Genomic DNA, 19936 nt, shown 5'->3' with positions numbered 1-19936 from the left:
TTATAGACATCAGATTGGTCTTGCCCAAAAAAAAAGCTTAATGGTTGCAGGCTGCAGAAGCGGCTTTTCTTGCTGCAGACGTTGGGCTGACAGCCCCAGAGCCTGTCTGTGGCCTCCTTGCCCAGCTCCTGGATCCGCTGGAGAGCCAAGGAAGGGAGCCCACGGCTGCGCTTTGTGTGCGCCATTGTCTGTGGCCAGCAGCTCCATGGCCCGGCTGGAACTTGGCCTCCAGAAGTTCCGCTTCCAGTCCTTTGCCGGGAGGGGAGGGGCAGAAAGCCGAGGCTGGCTGGGCGTTCTCGGGACTTGGAGTCCCAAGGCACTGATGGGAAACTTGGAGAAGTTATTTTTAGACTCTTGGTCAATGTGCTGCTGTTCCAGCTGGCGGAGGAGGCCTCTTCCTTTCCTGCCCAGTGATATTTTGCAATGCATTTGGTCTCCAAAGCTTTGGGGGTGGGGGTGGGGTGGAAATGGCCACGGGCAAAGCCGCAGAAGAACGAAGTGTGCAAATTCACTGGATTGTGTGTATGTGGGGTGGGAATATCAAGCTTGGAAGCAACTGGAAGTTGCTGCCTCTGTTCTAGGAAGCCAAGCCAGAGGTGAATGTTTGGGAGGCTGAGGGGATGGTGCCATTTGCGCGCCTCCCTCCTTAGGATCCAAGCCAGGTTTCCAGGAATTTCCAGCTTTTTTTATTTTTAATGGGGAAATGTCTGTGGAGATTCTCATTCATCCAGGTCATAGTTATGCCAAAGGTGCCTTTTCGCCAGACTTTCACTGGACTTTCTTTTCTTTGAAGACGTTTCGCTTCTCATGCAAGAAGCTTCTTCAGCTCTGACCGGATGGTGGGGAATGTATAAATCCTCCCATTCCCCCACCATCCGGTCAGATCTGAAGAAGCTTCTCGCATGAGAAGCGAAACGTCTTCAAAGGAAAAAAAAACAAGAAAGTCTTCCAGTTGCCTCGTGAAAAAAGCACCTTTGGGATAATTATGGGGAAAATATTTTTCAAAAGTATTTTACGCCAGTTCAATCACCTAATCCGTTTTTGAGACGATTAGCGGAAAATTGCATTTCTAACATGCGACAGCTCACCTCCGCACTTTGGGGAATGTGCGGTTTCCCCAGGCTGTGAATTCCCATCCTTTCTGGTCCACAGTGAGACCTGCCAGCCTCACTGAATTTAAGGAGCCCATCAGAAACCTGAGAAACAGGAAGAAGCTTTGAAGGCTGTAATTTGTCAGCCCTCCCAAGCCAGAGTCTCTACAAATGTGACAAGACTGGCTTTGGATGGATTGGCTAAGAACGCAGAAGGTGCTCTGCCCCCCACCCCCGAGAGAGCAGATTAGAATAGAGCAGAGCTGGAAGGGACCTTGGAGGTCTTCCAGTCCAGCCCCCCGCTGAAGCGGAGAGCCTACACCATCTCAGACAAGTGACTGTCTAGCCCAGGGCTAGGCAACCTTGGCTCTTTTATGACTCGTGGACTTCAACTCCCAGAATTCCTGAGCCAGCCATGCTGAGGGAAAAGGGAGTTTCCAAGCTGAGTCATGCTGGCTCAGGAATTCTGGGAGTTGAAGTCCATGAGTCATAAAAGAGCCGAGGTTGCCTACTCCTGGTCTAGCCTTAAAAATCTCCAGTGATGGAGCGCCCACGATTTCTGGAGGCAAGCTGTTCCACTGGTTGATTGTCCTCCCTGTCAGGAAGTTTCAGGTTGGGTGAAGATATTCAGGGGATTCCTTGTGGGAATTGGCAAATCTGGCAGGGCACAGAAGGGGAGGCATGTCAAGCATTGAGAGGCTGGATGGAGGCCTGGCATTTGGCCAGTCCCACAGCCCCAAAGTCACTCCCAACGGTCATCGGGGCCCAATGGGGCTGGAGAAGCAGCAGAATTTGGGGTTCAACTGGAGAGACAAAGGCCAGTGAAGATGATAATGTGACTACATTTTGAGTGCACCAGATGGCGGTCCCTGGCTGACCGTGTGGCTGATCTGGGGTGGGAAGCCAGGTTGGGCCAGGGCTTGGCTGGGAAGAGGCCACCTGAGGTGTGACATGAGCACCAGACCAGGAAGGAGAAAGCGGCAAAAACACTTTCCTGCTCTCTGTGGCCTGTCTGTGAAATCCCTGAGATCTGAGTGGATACGTCATTTTTATATTTGTATATCTATAATCCACTTTCGTCTTCCAAAGGAGATCACCTAAACATGAGCCAGCCGTGTGTGGCAGCAGCCAAAAAAGCTAATACAATCCTGGGTTGCATCAACAGATGGAGAGCATCAAGGTTGCATGAAATATTAGTCCCACTTTATAAAGGCTTAGTAAGGCCACCCCTGGAATACTGCATCCAGTTTTGGTCACCACATTACAAAAAAGATGTTGAGACTCTGGAAAGAGTGCAGAGAAGAGCAACTAAGAAGATTAAAGGTCCTGAGACTAAAACATATGAAGAATGGCTGCAGGATTTGGGTATCGCCAGAAGGACTAGGGGGGACATGATAACAGTGTTCCAATATCTAAAGGGCTGCTACAAAGAAGGGGGGGGGGTCACATTATTCTCCAAAGCACCAGAGGGCAGGACAAGAAACAATAGATGGAAACTAATCAAGGAGAGAAGCAACCTGGAATTAAGGAGAAAGTTCCTAACAATGAGGACGATTAACCAGTGGAACAACTTCCCTCCAGAAGTTGTGAGTGCTTCATCACTGGAGGTTTTTAAGAAGAAACTGGACAGATACTTGTCTGAGGGTCTCTTGCTTGAGCAGGGGGCTGGACTAGAACAGGGCTTTTCAATCAGTGGTACGGGTACCACCTGTGGTACATTGGCACCTGGCAGGTGGTACGCGACCATCCTAGAAAAGTGGTAGTGGGGGAGGGGAATGAGCTGAACCAGTGGCAGCACCACACAAGCCTGAGTGAGAGATGGCTGGAGCTGCAGGGCTGTCAGGGCTCAGCGGAAGCGCCAGGATCAGAGCCAGGCTCCAGCTGGAGTTCAGTGTTGATCCTGGCGCTTCTGAGCCCAGAAGAAGCGCCGATCAGCTGGAATGTTGCAGCATCTCCAGGGTCTTGTGATTTACATTCAGATGCTTGGCAACTGATTCATATTTATGACGGTCACAGTGTCCCAGGGTCATGTGAAGTGACCAAAACCTGCTGCAACCAACCAGCAGATGGGGGGAATAAAAACCAAACACCTGCCACCCCACCCCCACTGCCAATCCTCAACAGAAATGCTCACAACAATGAAAACCTCGGACAGGAGGAAGAGCGCCGCCAGGCTGGCAGGCAGGTGTCTTGTTCGTCTGTGGCTTGGGGGGGCACTTTTTTCAGTGCCATGGTAACTTTGAACAGTCACTAAGTGAACTGTTGTAAGTTGAGGACTACTTGTACTTCATCACTTTTTTCTTTTTTTTTTCTTTTTTCTTTTTGGTCATCAAGTTTTTGATACCTTGCTAGGTGACTGGTGGTACTCGGATATTACCATATCCTAAAAGTGGTACAATCGGTGAAAAGGTTGAAAAGCCCTGGACTAGAAGACCTCCAAGGTCCCTTTCAGCTCTATTCTGATTGATTGATCTCATTGGGGTGGGGTCCTAATGTCCATTTGTCCAAGGGCTGTGCTGAGCTCCAGCATGGCTGAACAGACCAAGGCTTGGCGTGGCCCCGGTCAATTCCGGAGTGAGTGCATGCTGTGTGTCTCTGCAGCTGCCCTCTGAAGCCTCCCGGTGGGACTGTGCCATGCCCCTCCCCCCTTTGCCTGTCTGGATAATAACCAACTAATCTTCCCGAAGTCCTCCACAGATGCACTAACCACCTCCCTAACTCCTCCTTTACATGCGCCCTCGTGCCCTGGACTGACGGAGGCTGCCCGCCATGTGCCAGGGAGCTGCTTTCTCTGCTTAACAAAAGGGTAAGTATGCCGCCTTCCCTCTGGGGGGCATTGTGCCACCCCTGCTAGGTTGCTATTCTGTCTCTCCCCCCCCCCTTTTGTCTCTGCTCCAACTAACGCTGCTCTAAACAGTGTCTCTCTCCATTCCTCATTCCTATCACTTTGGGGGGCTTCAGGTAAATTTCCCTTTGCTGCTCCTCTTGAGGGGAGGGGCTGTTTGAGGGAGCCCAGGTTGTGATCTGGCATTTCTCCCTTGGGCACGGCAGCCTGAATTGGCAACCTGGGGAAAGGTAAGGCTTATGGAGGCCCCTGGGAGACACAGGTCACCTTCCCTGCTCAGCCATTTGCAATCTGCAGCCGCAAGTAAAAGGGTCATAATAGGATCTGGAAAAGTGTGGAGAGGTTTGATATCCAGTTTGCAGTCAGTGATGGAGACTGTCTAAACCAGGGGTCCCCAACTCCTGAGCAAAGGACCGGTCCCAGTCCATAACCTGTAAGAACTGTGCCTCACAACTGGATGTGAGCAGCAGGTGAGCGAACGAAGCTTCCTTTATATTTGCAGCCACTCCCCATCACCACCTCGGCTCCATTTCAGATCATCAGGCATTAGATTCTCACAGGAGCATGAACCCTAGTGTAAACTCTGCATGCGGGGGATCTAGGTAGCGTGCTGAAAAATCATCAGGGTCCAGTCCAAGCCGGGAATAATCAAACCATGGAGACTGCTTTAGAAAGAAGGTTCCAGTTTATTGAAGAGGAGAGCCAGACAGAAAGATGGCTCTGGAAAAAACTGACCACATGTCGTAGGGAGTGGTGGGTTTTTATACCTTCTTGGGCTTTTGTGTTTGGAGTTGTTCCTGTTCCTGTTCATGTGGCATGCCCTTTTGGTATTCTGATGGTGGTGGGTTAATCCTATTATGTCCTAAAGGTCATGTCCTGCTTCCCTGGGGCTGTGGCTGATGAGTGTTGGATTTTTTTGGTGTGAGGGATTGTTGATTCTAGAGATCTTTGTCTTTCTAATCCCAGCTTCCTGGCTCCAATCTTTCTGACAAGATTATCACATCTGCATTTCTGCAGACCTGGTATCTGTTTGAGGCAGAGAGACTGGGGGGCGGGGGGAGTTGGTTTCTGCCTTTAAAATACTTTGGGGAAATATATTCTGCCTTTTTAATATTTCCCAAAATATTTCTTTCTCTGGATTCTTCCCACACTGTCTTCCACAAAACCAGTCCCTGGTGCAAAAAAAGTTGGGGACTGCTGGACTAGACATTCTGACAGCCCTTCTGCAGATAATTTGAGGCATTTGTGATCAACTGAACACTTTCTACAAGAGAAAGGCATTACATGGAGTCCTCAACTCACAATCACGATTTGGGACTACAACATCCATTGCTAAGCGAGGCAGTGGTTAAGTGACTGGCAACCTTTTTTGCAAGGTTGTTAAGCAAATCCCTGCAATTGAACAGGGGGCTGGACTAGAAGACCTCCAAGGTCCCTTCCAGCTCTTCTCTTCTCTTCTCTTCTCTTCTCTTCTACTCTACTCTACTCTACTCTACTCTACTGTACTCTACTCTACTCTACTCTACTCTACTCTACTCTACTCTATTACATATTCTATTCTATTCTATTCTATTCTATTCTATTCTATTCTATTCTATTCTATTCTATTCTATTCTATTCTATTCTATTCTATTCTATTCTATTCTATTCTATTCCAATTGTTAAGTGAACCACACAGTCATTAAGCAAATCCAGCTTCCCCCATTAACTTAGCTGGAAAGTTAATGTTTAAAGTTAATTAAGCAGGCTGGAACGGTCCCAAAGGGCGATCGCTTGATCCCAGGATCTCAGGATGCTGCAACCATTGCAAATACATGCCGGTTGCTGGATGCCCGGATTTGGGTCCTGTAACCGCTGGGATGCCGCAGGGATTGTAAATGGGAGGACCTGGTTGTAGGTCACTTTTTTCAGTGCTGTTGTAAATCTGAACAGGTCACTTGTAGGTCAAGGACTACTACACGGGGAGTGCTTGACTTACAACAGTTCGCTTAGTGACCAATTGAACTTACATTGGCACTGAAGAAAGTGACTTATGATCATTTTTCACTTATGACCATTGCTGCAGTCACGTCAATTATATTCATATTTATACTTATATTTGTACTTGTACTTGTGCTTATATTTATACTTGTACTTATATTTATATTTATTTGGATGCTTGACAACTGACTCCTATTTATGACGGTCGCAGTGTCCTGAGGTCACAGGATCCCTTTTTGCAATCCAAGCCCTTGGGGAAGCCAGATTCACTTAACAACCGTTTTACTAATTTAACCACTGCAGTGACTCACTTAACGAACACGGCAAGGAGAGTCGTAAAATGGGGCAAAACCCACTTATAACAAATTCCTCACTTAGCAACCTAACTTCTGGGCTCCCTTGTGGTTGTAAGCCGAGGACAGCCTGTAGCCACAGAACAGTTGTCCTGGGAAGCGATTCCTGGTGTAAATCACGGGCAACTGGGCAGGCCGAGGGATGGGGGGGGGGGCTTCCCTCAGCCTCCCGGCTCCTCCTGGCTGATTTCTCTCCAAACCAGAAGGCCCACAGCCAAATCTCCAGATGGGGGTGGGGAATGGGGGAGACGCCTCTCGCGCCCCCTCACCATCTCTCTCCTTGCAGCCGTCTGCGAGGGCAACTTCACCTGCACGGACAACGAGGTGTGTGTGAGACCCAACGAGTGTCGCTGTCGCCACGGCTATTTTGGGGCCAACTGCGAAACCAGTAAGCGTGGGAACATCCTCCGGATGAGGGGTGGGTGGGGGTGAATCTCCTGCTTGGGCAATGGGCTGGACTAGATGACCTACAAGGTCCCTTCCAACTCTGTTATTCTAAACTTATTCTAAACCTGCAAGCCTCCCCCCAGGGAAAGAGGGCCATCAAGAGTCCCACCCAGGCCAGAGTTCACACACACACAGACACACACACACACACACACACACACACACACACACACACACACCAGCGTCCAGAAGGTTGAATTCCCAGCTGTCCAGCAGAAAAGATAAGTGTGGGAGGGGAGATGATGATGGACATCATGATCATGATGGTTACTTCAGTTTTATATCCCATCTTTTTACCTTGCTTGTGAGCTTCTCAGACCTCAGGGATTAGGAAGACCTAACCCCCATCCAGGACCCTCACCTGGGGGCTTTAGGCCAGTCACCAGCGCCCCACCTTGCTGGGCTGCTGTGAAGGAAACCTTGGCGTTGACCCCCGATGTGCACTTCCTTGCCCTCTCAGAGGAAAGGCAGTGAGAAAGGAAAGGATTGTATTAAACAAGCTTCTCATTCTCATCTCCTTCCTTCCTTCCTCCCCTCCTTCTCATTTCCATCTCCTTCCTTCCTTCCTTCCTTCCTCCCCTCCTTCTCATTCCCATCTCCTTCCTTCCTTCCTTCCTTCCTTCCTTCCTTCCTTCCTTCCTTCCTTCCTTCCTTCCTTCCTTCCTTCTCATTCTCATCTCCTTCCTTCCTTCCTCCCCTCCTTCTCATTTCCATCTCCTTCCTTCCTTCCTTCCTTCCTCCCCTCCTTCTCATTCCCATCTCCTTCCTTCCTTCCTTCCTTCCTTCCTTCCTTCCTTCCTTCCTTCCTTCCTTCCTTCCTTCCTTCCTTCCTTCCTTCTCATTCTCATCTCCTTCCTTCCTTTTTCCCTTTTTCCCTGGTTTTAGTGCAGGGGTCTCCAAACTTGGAAAATTTAAGACCTGTGGACTTCAAGTTCCAGAATTACTCAGATAGTTATGGTGACTGGGGAATTCTGGGAGTTGAAGTCCACAAGTCTTAAACCTGCCAAGCTTGGAGACGCCTGCCAAGAAGATTTCCTAACAAATGCATCTTGTGGACTCTGAGTGCAAGTAGCAACTCCAGTCCAATTTACTTTCCCAATTTAAATTTATTAAATAGAAATTTAATAAATAAATTGATTAGCAGCATTTCAAGGCTGATTCAGTCCCAGTATAATCAAGGACTCGAGGGACTTAATGATAATGAAAATATCAAATCCCAAACCGAAATTTTCAAAAGACGTAAATTGAAAGCGGTACAGGAATCAATTAAGGATGAAAATGTGGGCATAGAGGAGGGGGAAAGTCCTTCCATGGCAGAAGAGCGAGGCAATAAAGACTAATAAAGAAATAGGCTGGAGCAGAGTTTCTCAACCTTTGCCACTTTAAGGTGGGAGCCTTCACCTCCTGGAAGTTGAAATCCACAGATCTGAAAGTTGCCAGGTTGAGAAACGGTGAACCTGAGAGATTTGCTAAGAGAGAGCGGCATCTTCACCGGAGGGTCTCCTGCCAGACCTGCTGGCTCGGCAGAACAATAATGGCACGGCTGTGGCAGCAGAGGTGCCGGTCAGCCCTCCTGTTTGCTGGCCTTTTTTTAAAAAAAAATACTAGCATCAACAATCCACAGCCACTGTGCTATAGCAGGGTGGCCGGCTAAAGTTGCTCAAACTTAACCGTGGGGGGGTTATGGGAAGCCGGACCCCTCCCAGGGTGCTCCCCTGCTCCTCTCATCCCTCACAGAGTGTCCCCGACTCTTTTGGGGCCCGGACTGCAAGGAGCTATGCAACTGCTACCCCAACGGGCAGTGTGAGGACGTGACGGGCCAGTGCACCTGCAACGCCAACCGCTGGGGGCCTCGGTGTGAGAACGTCTGTCTGTGCAAGCACGGCAAGTGTGATCAGAAGACGGGCAAGTGCTCCTGTGAGCCGAACTGGTGGGGGGCCCAGTGTGCCAGCGCCTGCTACTGCAGCCTCAACTCGCAGTGCGATCAGAAGACGGGCCTCTGCATCTGCCAGCCGGGCTGGTGGGGGCGCACCTGCAACAACCAGTGCGCCTGCAGTACTTCGCCCTGCGAGCAGTTCACGGGGCGCTGCCAGTGCCGGAGCCGGACCTTCGGCCCTCGCTGCGACCGCTACTGTCAGTGCCACATGGGGAAGTGCAACCAGGTGGATGGGACCTGCACCTGTGATCCGGGCTACCGGGGCAAGTTCTGCCGCGAGGCCTGTCCGGCCGGTTTCTACGGACAAGGCTGCAGGCGACGGTAAGTAGGGCCCCCTCAGAGTCTCCACCCCCCCTCCCACCCCCAGGGATTCAGAGAGGCAGGACAGATGGGCAACACTTCCACCCCGTGCCCAGCCCCTTTGGACCTTTCATCGGAATAGCTCAGGGTAGCGTTCCTCAACCACGGCAAGTTTTAAGATGGGCAGGTTTCAACCCCCCGCAATCCCCAATCAGCCACGCTTGCCGAGGTGGAGAGACATCTTTTGGGACTCACCAGCAGGTATCGTGTGATCTTCCCCGCAAACTTTGAGTAAGGAGCAGTCTCTTTATGCAGGTCCTACTGCAAGAAAAACGTTGAAAGAGACTGCAAGAGGTAACCCCTAAAAAGAATACGTAATCCCCAAACGTCCCTGGTTGGCCATTGGAGATCATTTATAACTTGAATTTTTTAAGCAAGGAACAGCCCTGGATTGTTAAACTGCTCAAAGAAAGCAGAATTGGGGGATTCCTCCAATTATCTGGAATAGCTAAGGGCAGAGTCTTGCCCGGGTGCCTTGTGAATGCAGAAGACGGCAGAAGCCCCACGTGCAGGTTTGCCCTCTGCCACACAGACACAGACACACACCAGTTCAGGAGAAATTTGATGTTTCAAAACAGACAATGTGCAACAAGGGGGATTTCAGCCTCCATCATCCCCAGCTGCCAGATCCTCAAACCACATTGGTTCAGGATTTTCAGAGTTGCAGTGACTGAGAGAGAAAAGGGATCAAGAGACCTTAGGGGAATTCCACCTCAATCACAACACAGCCAGTTCCCAAAAAACGTTGTCTGTAGCGCTTGTTCTCAACTTACGACCATGATTGATATCAGAACTTCCATGGCTAAGCAAAGCAGTTGTTAAGCGAGATGCACCCTGTTTTACAACCTTTTTTGCCATGGTTGCTAAGCGCATCACTGCCATGAAAGGAATGATGTGGTTCTTAAATGATTCCAGCTTCCCCTTTTGACGTTGCTTGTCAAAAGCCAGCTGAGAAAGTCACAAATGGTGACCACACGAGCTAGGGATGCGGCAGATGTCATAAACACATGCTGGTTGCCAAGCAAGCAAATTTTGATCATGCAATCACATAGATGCTGCAGTGGTGATAAGTGTGAGGACAAGTCATGTCATTTTTTTCAATGCTGTTGCAACAGAACAGAACAGAACAGAACAGAACAGAACAGAACAGAACAGAACAGAACAGAATAGAATAGAATAGAATAGAATGGAATGGAATGGAACGGAACGGAACGGAACGGAACGGAATAAAATAATAGAGTAGAGTAGAGTAGAGTAGAGTAGAATAGAATAGAATAGAATAGAATAGAATAGAATAGAATAGAATAGAATAGAATAGAATAGAATAGAATAGAATAGAATAGAATAGAATAGAATAGAATAGAATAGAATAGAATAGAATAAAATAGAATAGAATAGAATATCTTTATTGTCATTGTGTAACTCACAACGAAATTCTGTCCACAGTGCACACTACACACAAGTAAAACCACAAATAAGAATGAAAATTAAAAAAATAGTAAAAAATAATAAAAAAATAAAATAAATAATAAATAAAAATAGTCACTAAATGAATGCTTGTGAATCAAGGACTATATCTGTATAGCCTAAGTTTCTCTTTGGATAGGGAAGAATCCCATCTTTTAAAAAAGGGGAAGAAGTGCCCAGAAGCCTCCCTGCCAAGCGCCTGGTGGGTGCCAGGTGCCTGCTAAGGCCAGAATGATCCAGTACTTCCTGCCAGCTGCCTCACCTGGCCCTGTGGCCCCTTCATGGCACTTTCGGCTTCGTCTCCACAGGTGCGGTCAGTGCAAGGAGCTGCAGCCGTGTACAATTGCGGACGGCCGTTGCCTGGCCTGCGAAGCTGGTTGGAACGGCACCAGGTGTGACCAGATCTGCTCCCTGGGCTTTTATGGCGAGGGCTGTGAGCAGACCTGCCCCCCCTGTAAGGACGGCCACACCTGCAACCACATCAATGGCAAGTGTTCCCACTGCAATCCAGGCTGGATCGGAGACAGGTGAGTGTCTGATGGCCCCTGAGTACTGAGTGTCCTCGATCAGCGGTCCTCAACCTGGCTGAGGAATTCTGGGAGTTGAACTTCACAAGTCTTAAAGTTGCCCAGGTTGAGGACCCCTGTCCTTGATAATCTCCTGTTGGTGTCTCTTCCTTTGGCACCCCTCAGGGTCAACAAGCCTACGGCTCCGTCATGCACACACGTGACTCTCTCAACATAGGCAGAACCTTTGGCGTTCCAGATGACCGTTTCAAGGGATCACTCAGCCTTTCTTGGATCCCAGATTAATCCATGGCTGCTTCTTCAAGACCTGGTTCTGTTAGTCCAAAAGGCCAGATCCGTAATTCAAGTCTCCCTCTCGGCGTCTGGCTTTCGCGACTCTCCCGCTAGTCCCCAGAGTGTGAGCACAGCTGGGACTGGAATTTCCACTGCCAAGCAAGGGACTCGTCCCTGATCCTATGACTTTTTTTTTGCAATGGTCGTTAAGTGAATCACTGCAGTGGTTAAATGAACCCTGTGGCCGTTAAGCAAACTTGGGTTCCCCCAGGAGCTTTGCTGGGGGGAAGCCGGCTGGGGAAGTTGCAAATGGTAGTGCAAACATTACAAATATATGCTGGTTTCCAGGCACCTAAAATTTTGATCACCTGACTGTGGGGATGCTGGGACAGTCGTAAATGTGAGGACTGGTCATAAGTCACTTTTTTCAGTGCCATTGTAACCTGAAATGCTCACCAAACAAATGGCTGTAATTCAAGGACTCTCTGAACAGCTCCTGGAAGGGCAGGGAGACTCCCAACTGGCCTCAAAACTCACTAGCTGATCATCAGCCCACTGTTCTTCCCCAGCCGTCAACTCTCTGGTGTTGTAAGGGCCAAGTGGTTGTGGGAAAGAGAGAGAACGTCCTTTATAAATCCAGCACAGAGGTGTGGGAAATGTTTAGCCTTCCTGGGCCTCCCAGGAGTCACAGTTGGAGGTCCTCTATGGCAGGGATCCCCAATCCCCGGTCCGTGGACCAGTACTGGGCCACGGCATGCCAGCAACCGGGCCACGCAAACAAGCAAAGCCCCATCCGCAGGATGCAGGCAGTACACAAAATCAGGCCCCCTCCAGTCTGTGGAAAAACCTCTCTTCACAAAACCGGTCCCTGGTGCCCAAAGGTTGGGGACCTCTGCTCTATGGTGCTTGGCATCTTTGATCAAGGATGAAAGACCCCAAGAGAAGATGCGGGTGGTCCATTTGTGGAATAGCTTACATCCTTCATAGAACTGGGAAATTATTTAGAATAGAATAGAATAGAATAACAGAGTTGGAAGGGATCTTGGAGGTCTTGTAGTCCAACCCCCTGCTCAGGCAGGAAGCCTATACCATTTCAGACAAATGGCTGTCCAATCTCTTCGTAAAAACTTCCAGTGTTGGAGCATTCACATCCTCCAGAAGATGTGAGGCAGGTCATTCCACTGGCTAATTGTTCTAACTGCCAGGAACTTTCTCCTTAGTTCCAGGTTGCTTCTCTCCTTGGTTAGTTTCCATCCGTTGCTTCCTGTCCTGCCTTCAGGTGCTTTGGAGAATAGCTTGACTCCCTCTTCTTTGTGGCAGCCCCTGAGATACTGGAAGACTTCTATCATGTCACCCCATTCCTTCTTTTCATTAAACTAGACATACCCAATTCCAGCAACTTTTCCTTATATGTTTTAGCCTCCAGTCCCCTGATCATCTTTGTTGCTCTTCTCTGCACTCTTTCTGGAGTCTCAACATCTTTTTTACATCGTGGTAACCAAAACTGGATGCAGTATTCCAAGGCATTGTAAAGTGGTATTAACACTTCACTGTTCATTTGATGATCTTCCCTGAAGGTGTTTGGCTGTGAATTTATCAGTTGTCATTAAATTAAGGAGTGGTATGATAACAGTTTGTTACGAATTACAGGGGCATCCCCAAGGAAGGGGGGGGAGTCAACAAAGTTGAGATGGTGGGTACTACTGTATGATCAAAGTCCAGCCCCTTTTTTACAGGCATGACCTGGGGGATATGCATAAAAGGGCGTGTGGTTTCAATTTATTTATTTTTTTAATTCCATTTATATCCCGCCCTTCTCCGAAGACTCAGGGTGGCTTACAAGCTTAGCAGTAGCCTTCATTCTATGTATATGCCTGCTTATTAGGGCTTTCACACACACCCCAAGCGGCATTATTACAAAGTCAGCTTAATTGCCCCCAACAATCTGGGTCCTCATTTTACCTACCTCGGAAGGATGGAAGGCTGAGTCAACCTTGAGCCTGGTGGGACTCGAACCTGCACTCATGGCAGGCAGCTGGTGTTACTTAAGGAGGCATTAGCCCACTGCTCCACCAAGGCTCCACCAATTGCACAGTTCTGACCGGCATCTTAACTTGTTTTGATCACTACCAGGCACCCTGTTTGTTTCTGTTATTTATTGTGTTGATTGTTTTAGGTAGATATGCTGTAACTGAAAACTATACTGCCCTGGAAATGGTGGTTCTCAGGAAGGGCAAACAAACATTAGTGGCTTGGCTGGATCCAAAGATGTGCTCCTGTGCTTCTGCAGACAGCACCCCAAAACCAACCACTCCAGACAGACGTAATCCCTAGCTCCCTTACCTTGTTTTCTCTTGCTGCTTTTTTCTCCAGGTGCGAGACCAAATGCCGCAATGGGACGTACGGTGAGAACTGTGCCTTCGTCTGCAGCAGTTGTTTTAACGGGGAATGCCACTTTGAGACCGGGAGGTGCCTCTGCCGGGCCGGATTCCATGGGATCTTGTAAGTGACCGGTACATGGGAAGACTCAGCCCCCCCCCACCCCCACCCCACTCCCACCCCATCTGCCTCTGGGCAAGGCTGGGCTTAGCCAAGGAAGCTGGAAAACATCTGTGATCTTGCTTGCTAAAGCAAAACAAAAGGGAATGTATGCTTTTCTTACGAAGTCTGTAAGACTGAAAACATAATTTATGTCCCTGACTTGCAGCCGTTTCCTCTTCTTTTCATGACAAGGTGATTTGTGTTCTTTAAGGGAATAAACAAATACAGGGGTGCCCTGTTTCCTGTTGGGTCCTCCTTGCTAATGAGCCACTTAGATCCATGTTTACAGCAGGGTTTCTCAACCTTGCCCTGAAGGTTTAACTCCCAGAATTTCCAAGTCAGCCACTCTGGGGAATAAAACTAATATAACAAGCACTGAAAGAAGCAGGCTGACTGGGGGACTCTGGGAGTTGAAGTCCAGACATTTTTAAGCTATGGAGGTTGAGAAACACTGGTTGGGAGACTAGCCAGCCCAGTTAAATAAGCAGGAAAGTGTCACCATTTAGATACCATTTTATACACTTTATAAATGTCTCCTTCATGCATAGACCTATATGACAATGAGGCGTAATTTCTCAACCTCAGCAGCTTTCATCTGAGTGGATCTCTGCTCCCAGAATCCCCCAGCCAGCTTGCTTCCATTGGTTCTATATCTGCTTCTTTTAATTCAGACTCAGCCATGGTCAATGCCTATGCGGGCCCCCAGAAACCCTTTTGACTATATCCTGCTTGGGCTTGGAGGGGTGGAAATACTTTAAAGGAGCAAAACGTATGCCCCCAGCCCTGCAAAAGGTTAATGCGTTCATCTCACTTCTTTAAAAAAAGCTAAGGACTAAGAGTGGATAGGTTCGTAAGTTTTTCCTCCTTTCCCCAAAATAAATTTATGATCCTACCCAGTGCTTTTTTTGTAAAAGAAAAAGGTGCCGGAACTCACACATGTCATACAACCTGTTGTGATTCAGGGTCAGCCTGTGGGTTCGGCAGTTGGGTCGGACGACTCAGAGGAGGAGGGGGGTGTTGAAGACCTTGCTGAGGGGGTTGAAGATCTTGCTGATGAGAGCCCTCAGCCAGGCCCCTCCCACTTGGTCACCACGGAGACCCAGCTGTGTGAGCCTGACAGCGTGGATGAAGATGACCCACAGCTGGCCCTGTTCAAGGACGCCCCACGCAGGAGGCAGTCAATTAGGAGTAAACAGAGGAAGGCAATGGGGCTCCTCGGAAGGAGGCAGAGAGAAGCCACGCCCTGAACTCTATATAAGGGGAATGTGTGGGAGGGCTGGTTTGCTGAAGGCAACCGCTTGGATAGTTCCTGTTTCTTAAAGCTCCTGTTTCTTGGTTTGTCTTGTTCCGTTTGTTTTTGTAGCAATAAATTTGGCAGGCGTAATTCCAGCCTCTTGCCTTCTTGTAAAAGGGGTTGTCCCTGCCTTTTCTGCAGGGCCGGTAGCAGGCTGGTACAGAACACAACCTGCCTTACCTACCCTACAAGGTTCCATCCAAAAAAAAGGTGCCGGAACTCCGTTCTGAGCGTTCTATGACAAAAGAAGCCCTGATCCGACCCACGCTCAAAAAAGAGCAGCCTTTAAACAATACTCAAATAGCATCTGTGGGGCCAGCAGAAAGTTGTCCCCCTATGGCTGAACTGAGAAGCACAAGATCTTTGTTTCCTGTCTTCCACAGTTCTTTAGCTTTAGCAGAGAAAGCACATCCTGCCCCTTCCACATGTGTAGTCATGGCATGCTTATTCAAGACAAAGCTTGTATTTATTGTCCTATTTTTTCCCCACAAATTCTTGTTGTGTTTTCAGCAAAGAAAGCTGACTCCTCCCTCAGAGCGAAGGGGGAAATCTTCCTACACCCCATTTCTTTTCTAATTATATATGTAAAACACAATTCCTGCAGGCTTAGGCATCTCTTTTCTTCAGCATCTGCTTTCCCAACCTGGTGCACTCATCAGTGTGTTGGGATGAAAATTCACATCATTCCCAGATGGACTGCAGGATGCTTAATCAGCTCCAGCCTGTTTTTAACTAGCCTGCTAAAGCACTGTTTTTCAACCCTGGCCATTTTAACTTGGGAGGACTTCAAATCCCAGAATTCCCTAGTCAGCACGCTGGGGAATTGTGCAAGTATGAAAAAAAACCACATCTGTATAATGAAATCACAAGCTTCAGGATAGTCCAGTGAAGATCTCACGGGTTGTTAGTAATTGGCTCCAGGATCTATGAAGAAGACGGAAGCAGCTTCCGAATTTAGTTCACAGATGGGGCCCCACATCCCCCAAACCTCTTTGCGGTTCTTGAAGCCCTTGTTGGCCACAATTGCTGAAAAGTCTTAATTCCTGTGGTTTCAAGAATGGTAGGATCGGTATATCTGTTCCCTATAAAAAACTATAAAAGTCCTAGATATTGTTACCAGTGTCGAAAGAAAAGTCTTCATCAGGGTCCAGTCCAAGCTGGGAATGAACAAAATGGAGACTGCTTTAGAAGGAAGGTTGTAGTTTATTGAGAAGCAGAACTGCAAGATATGTGGCTCTGGGGCAGCTGACCACATGTTGATGGGAGTGGTGGGTTTTTATACCTTCTTGGGCTTTTGTGTTTGCAATTGTTCCTGTTCCTATGGCATGAACAGTGTGCTCTTTTGGTATTCTGATGGTGGTGGGTTAATCCTATTATGTCCTAAAGGTCATCTCCTGCTTCCCTGGGGCTGTGGCTGATGGCTGTGTGCTGTGTTGTTGTTTTTTGGGGTGAGGGATTGCTGGTTCTAATTCTATCACTCTGCTATTGTTAGCTGTCAACTCTTGTTCCAGGGGACTCTGAAAGATCCTGTCTTGAACGGGCTTCTGCGGGTACTGTTTGCTCATGAATGGGGCCCGAATGGGATCATCAAATCTGCATTTCTACAGAGCTGGCCTGCTCAGTTTCTGTTTGGGGCTGTTAGGAAAAACTGGGCCTGCTTTTCTATCTTTAAAATCCTTTGGGGAAATAGAATATTCTGCCTTTTTAATATTCCCCCAAATATTTCTTTCTCTGGGGTGAGCTGACTTCCCACACCAGATTGGAGGAGATGCAGTTATGAAAATTATCTTTTAATTGGCCCTTGGACATCATCAATTGTCTATAATCAACCCCCAAAGCTGGGACATTTTCCAAATATGTCTCGTCCTTTCTCCCTCCCTCCCTCCCTCCTTCCTTCCTGCTTTTTCTTTCATCCTATGTCTACCCCCCACTTCTTCCTTTTTCAGTGTCCTTCCTTCCTCTTGCACAGCTTCTGCCGAGTTCCAGAAACGTTTGTGTAGCACATTTTGTACACTTGTAAACCAGGTTGTGGGGGGAGAGAGGCAAGTCTCTCTGATTTTTGTCCCCTACATTGCTCTGGGCAAACTATGTAAGGACTTTGACGCAGATGGAAGGGGAAGCCCTGGGACACACTAAAAATAGGTTTAGTGGAGAATTTCTCCTTTTGGCTTCTGATGGATGAGTGTGCTATTCCCAGTCAGTTGGGAGAGATTGCCTTGATCTCTTTGTGTCATCAGAAAAGCTGAAAGTTGGCTTAGGCAGTGTTTCTCAACCTTGACAAGTTTAAGATAAGTGGACCGTGCCAGGGAGCAGGTCTACAGCAGGGGTCCCCCACCTTTCTTTGCGGGCGGCCTGGTGCAGGGGTGTGTGGAGACACCTTTATGCACATGCGTGCACGAAGGAGGCCACAATTGCGTGTGCAATGAAAACGGGGCCACGAACACCTGCATGACGCTCATGCGATGCTAGTGCCTGCCACCATGATGCTAGCCCAAGTGGGGTGAATGTGTGCTTATAGCGACGATAGTGCCACAAGATTGCTGAACCTTCAAGAACTCTCTATTCTTGCTGGAAACCTATTAAAATGCAAAATTTTGCAGAACTGCAAACTCTCCAAGCGTCATCTAATTGAAAACAGCACAGCAGGCAGGAAGTGCGTTCCTTTGTGAGCTGGCCAGCTTGCAGCTGCTGTGAAGAGCCAGCACTTGGCCCTGAGGAGGCCAGGATCTGAACCAAGGAAAAAGCTCGGGAGGTCCAAGAGGCATCAGCATTCCTGGGGGGATGGGATGGCCAAAGGGCTGCTTTTGCAGGCCGAGCCTTCTCCCGTGAGCCCCCTTCGGCCAGTTTGGACCAGGGCTTGGCTCACTCGGCTGGTGAGAATCCTCAGCCGGATTCTCCATTGGTCCGATGCAAGTTTTGATGATGGATTGCCACCATAAAGCTGCTTATAAAGCTGTTGAAAGGAAAACCAGTCCAAGCCGGGAATAAACAAAAATGAACTGCTTAGGAAAGAAGGTTCTGTTTATTGACGAATAAAATCAACAAGCATGTGGTTCTGGGAAAGCTGACAAAAAGGAGTTGGGATAGGTGGGTTTTTAAACCTTTTTTTTTTTTTTTTGGCTTTGCATTTGAGAGTCTTCTTGTTCCCGTGCAATGTACTTTGACATGAGCTTGCGTGTGCCCTTTTAGTATTGCTGGTGGGTTAATCCTATTGTGTCCTAAAAGTCATGTTCCTGTCCTTGGAGTCTTTGTTTTTCTCATCCCCTCAGCTCCAGCCTTCTCTGGGGCTGAAGGCACTTTCCTTATGAATAGGTGGCCCAGTCTTTCTGAATAGGATTATCAAATCTGCATTTCTGCAGAGCTGGCCTGCTTGGGAGAAGGAGACGGGGGTCTGGTTTCTGCCTAGGATTTTTCTGCATTATTCCTTTGGGAAAATATAATATTCTGTCTTTTTTAATATCCTCCAAAATATTTCCTTCTCTGGGGGGCAGGTAGGGTGAGGATTAGGGTTAGGCCCCAGCTGGGTCCCTAGGAAAGAAAGACCCTTGACTCCCATTTCCTTGAGGTTCTTTTACCAAGGAGTAGTGGTTGCAGCAAAAGCAAGGCCAGAACTGAAGTTACCATGTAAAGCATTACGGAATTTCCCCCTTTCCCCCGGCCCTCCCTCCCTCCCACCATCACCTCCCACCACCACCCGGTCCAGTCTGTCTTTTGTCCAGTGTCATGTTTTGGGAGCAGCTCGGGATATTTAGTGCCATTTGGTGCAATTGGCATTCCTTTCCCAGGCTCTGCCACACGGCGTTCTCACACCTCTGGCTTCCATCAAACCTACAGACACAAACACACACACACACACACACACACACACACAGCCCTGGCTCATCTCTACCCTCTGCATGCCAATTGCCTCCTTGCTCTTCCTACCTTCCCCTAACAATTTGTGGAAGGAGGCCAGCAACGCGCTAAGCTGAAGAGGGCAGATCTGGCACTAGCAGTGTTATGTATTGAGGAGAATTGATATGGGCAGTTATAAATGGTTAACTGTTGTATTCATTTAAACTCTTCACTGTCTGTGTCATGGGTCCAATTAAAAAGACACATCAAAGAGCACTGCATGATTATTTATTCTAAAAAAGTCTATAATGAGCAGAACGGAGCATCGGCACTCATGGATGGATGCCAGAATCTGAATTCTCCTCCCCTTGGCACATCATATCCCAGAGAATCTCCCTCCCTTAATTACATGTCATAAATCACTTTCACCAATTAGTCCCACACATGAAGTTTCCTTTCCCTTGAAGCGCACTATTTCTTATCCTCTTAAAACGTCTGGATTGAATCCCTCCTGTGCTTTAGTGATTCAAAGCCAAACAGTTAAAGCAAAAGGCTGCCTCTTATATTGTCAGTGCAAAAACATGTCAATGTTTGCAGCATTGACATCCGGCCCCCCTTACAAAAAGTACAGATCCTGTAATGTAAATAGAACACAAGTTAGGAGCTGGCTTTTGGTTTGTTGGGGTGTTTCTCATAAAACGTTTTGATAAGTCTGTCAGCTTTCACATCGTTAGATTTCACCCAAATGGCTTCAGACAATGGGTATCCCTTCCATTGTACTACGTACTGCAATTTTCCCTTAAAGATTCTAGAGTCAAGAATACGTTTCACTTCATAATGGGTCTGACCCGCTACTATGAGGGGTCCGGGTGCCTTCTTAGGGGGAGGTCTTAAAGTGGAGGCCCGAAAAGGTTTCAGTAAGCTACAATGGAAAACCGGGTGAATTTTCCCCAAAAGTCTGGGGAGCTTCAATTGTACAGTGACCGGG

At 48.2% G+C, this 19936-nt stretch overlaps 1 protein-coding gene across 1 annotated transcript in view; it reads left to right on the top strand.

The window, feature by feature from the left end:
* The window catches only part of SCARF2 (scavenger receptor class F member 2), an 81442-nt gene that overhangs the window by 28239 nt on the left and 33267 nt on the right, over positions 1 to 19936 (top strand). Inside the window, exons 3-6 of the mRNA XM_081339125.1 lie at positions 6556 to 6657; positions 8454 to 8973; positions 10788 to 11006; positions 13653 to 13781. Of these exons, the coding sequence (XP_081195251.1) occupies positions 6556 to 6657; positions 8454 to 8973; positions 10788 to 11006; positions 13653 to 13781 (970 nt within the window). The remainder of the gene's footprint in view (positions 1 to 6555; positions 6658 to 8453; positions 8974 to 10787; positions 11007 to 13652; positions 13782 to 19936) is intronic.

The sequence above is a fragment of the Vipera berus genome, assembly GCF_964194415.1.
Source record: "Vipera berus genome assembly, chromosome: 14".
NCBI lineage: Eukaryota > Metazoa > Chordata > Lepidosauria > Squamata > Viperidae > Vipera > Vipera berus.
The sequence above is the reverse complement of the archived record's forward strand: the minus strand, read 5'-3'. Positions and strand labels throughout refer to the sequence as shown.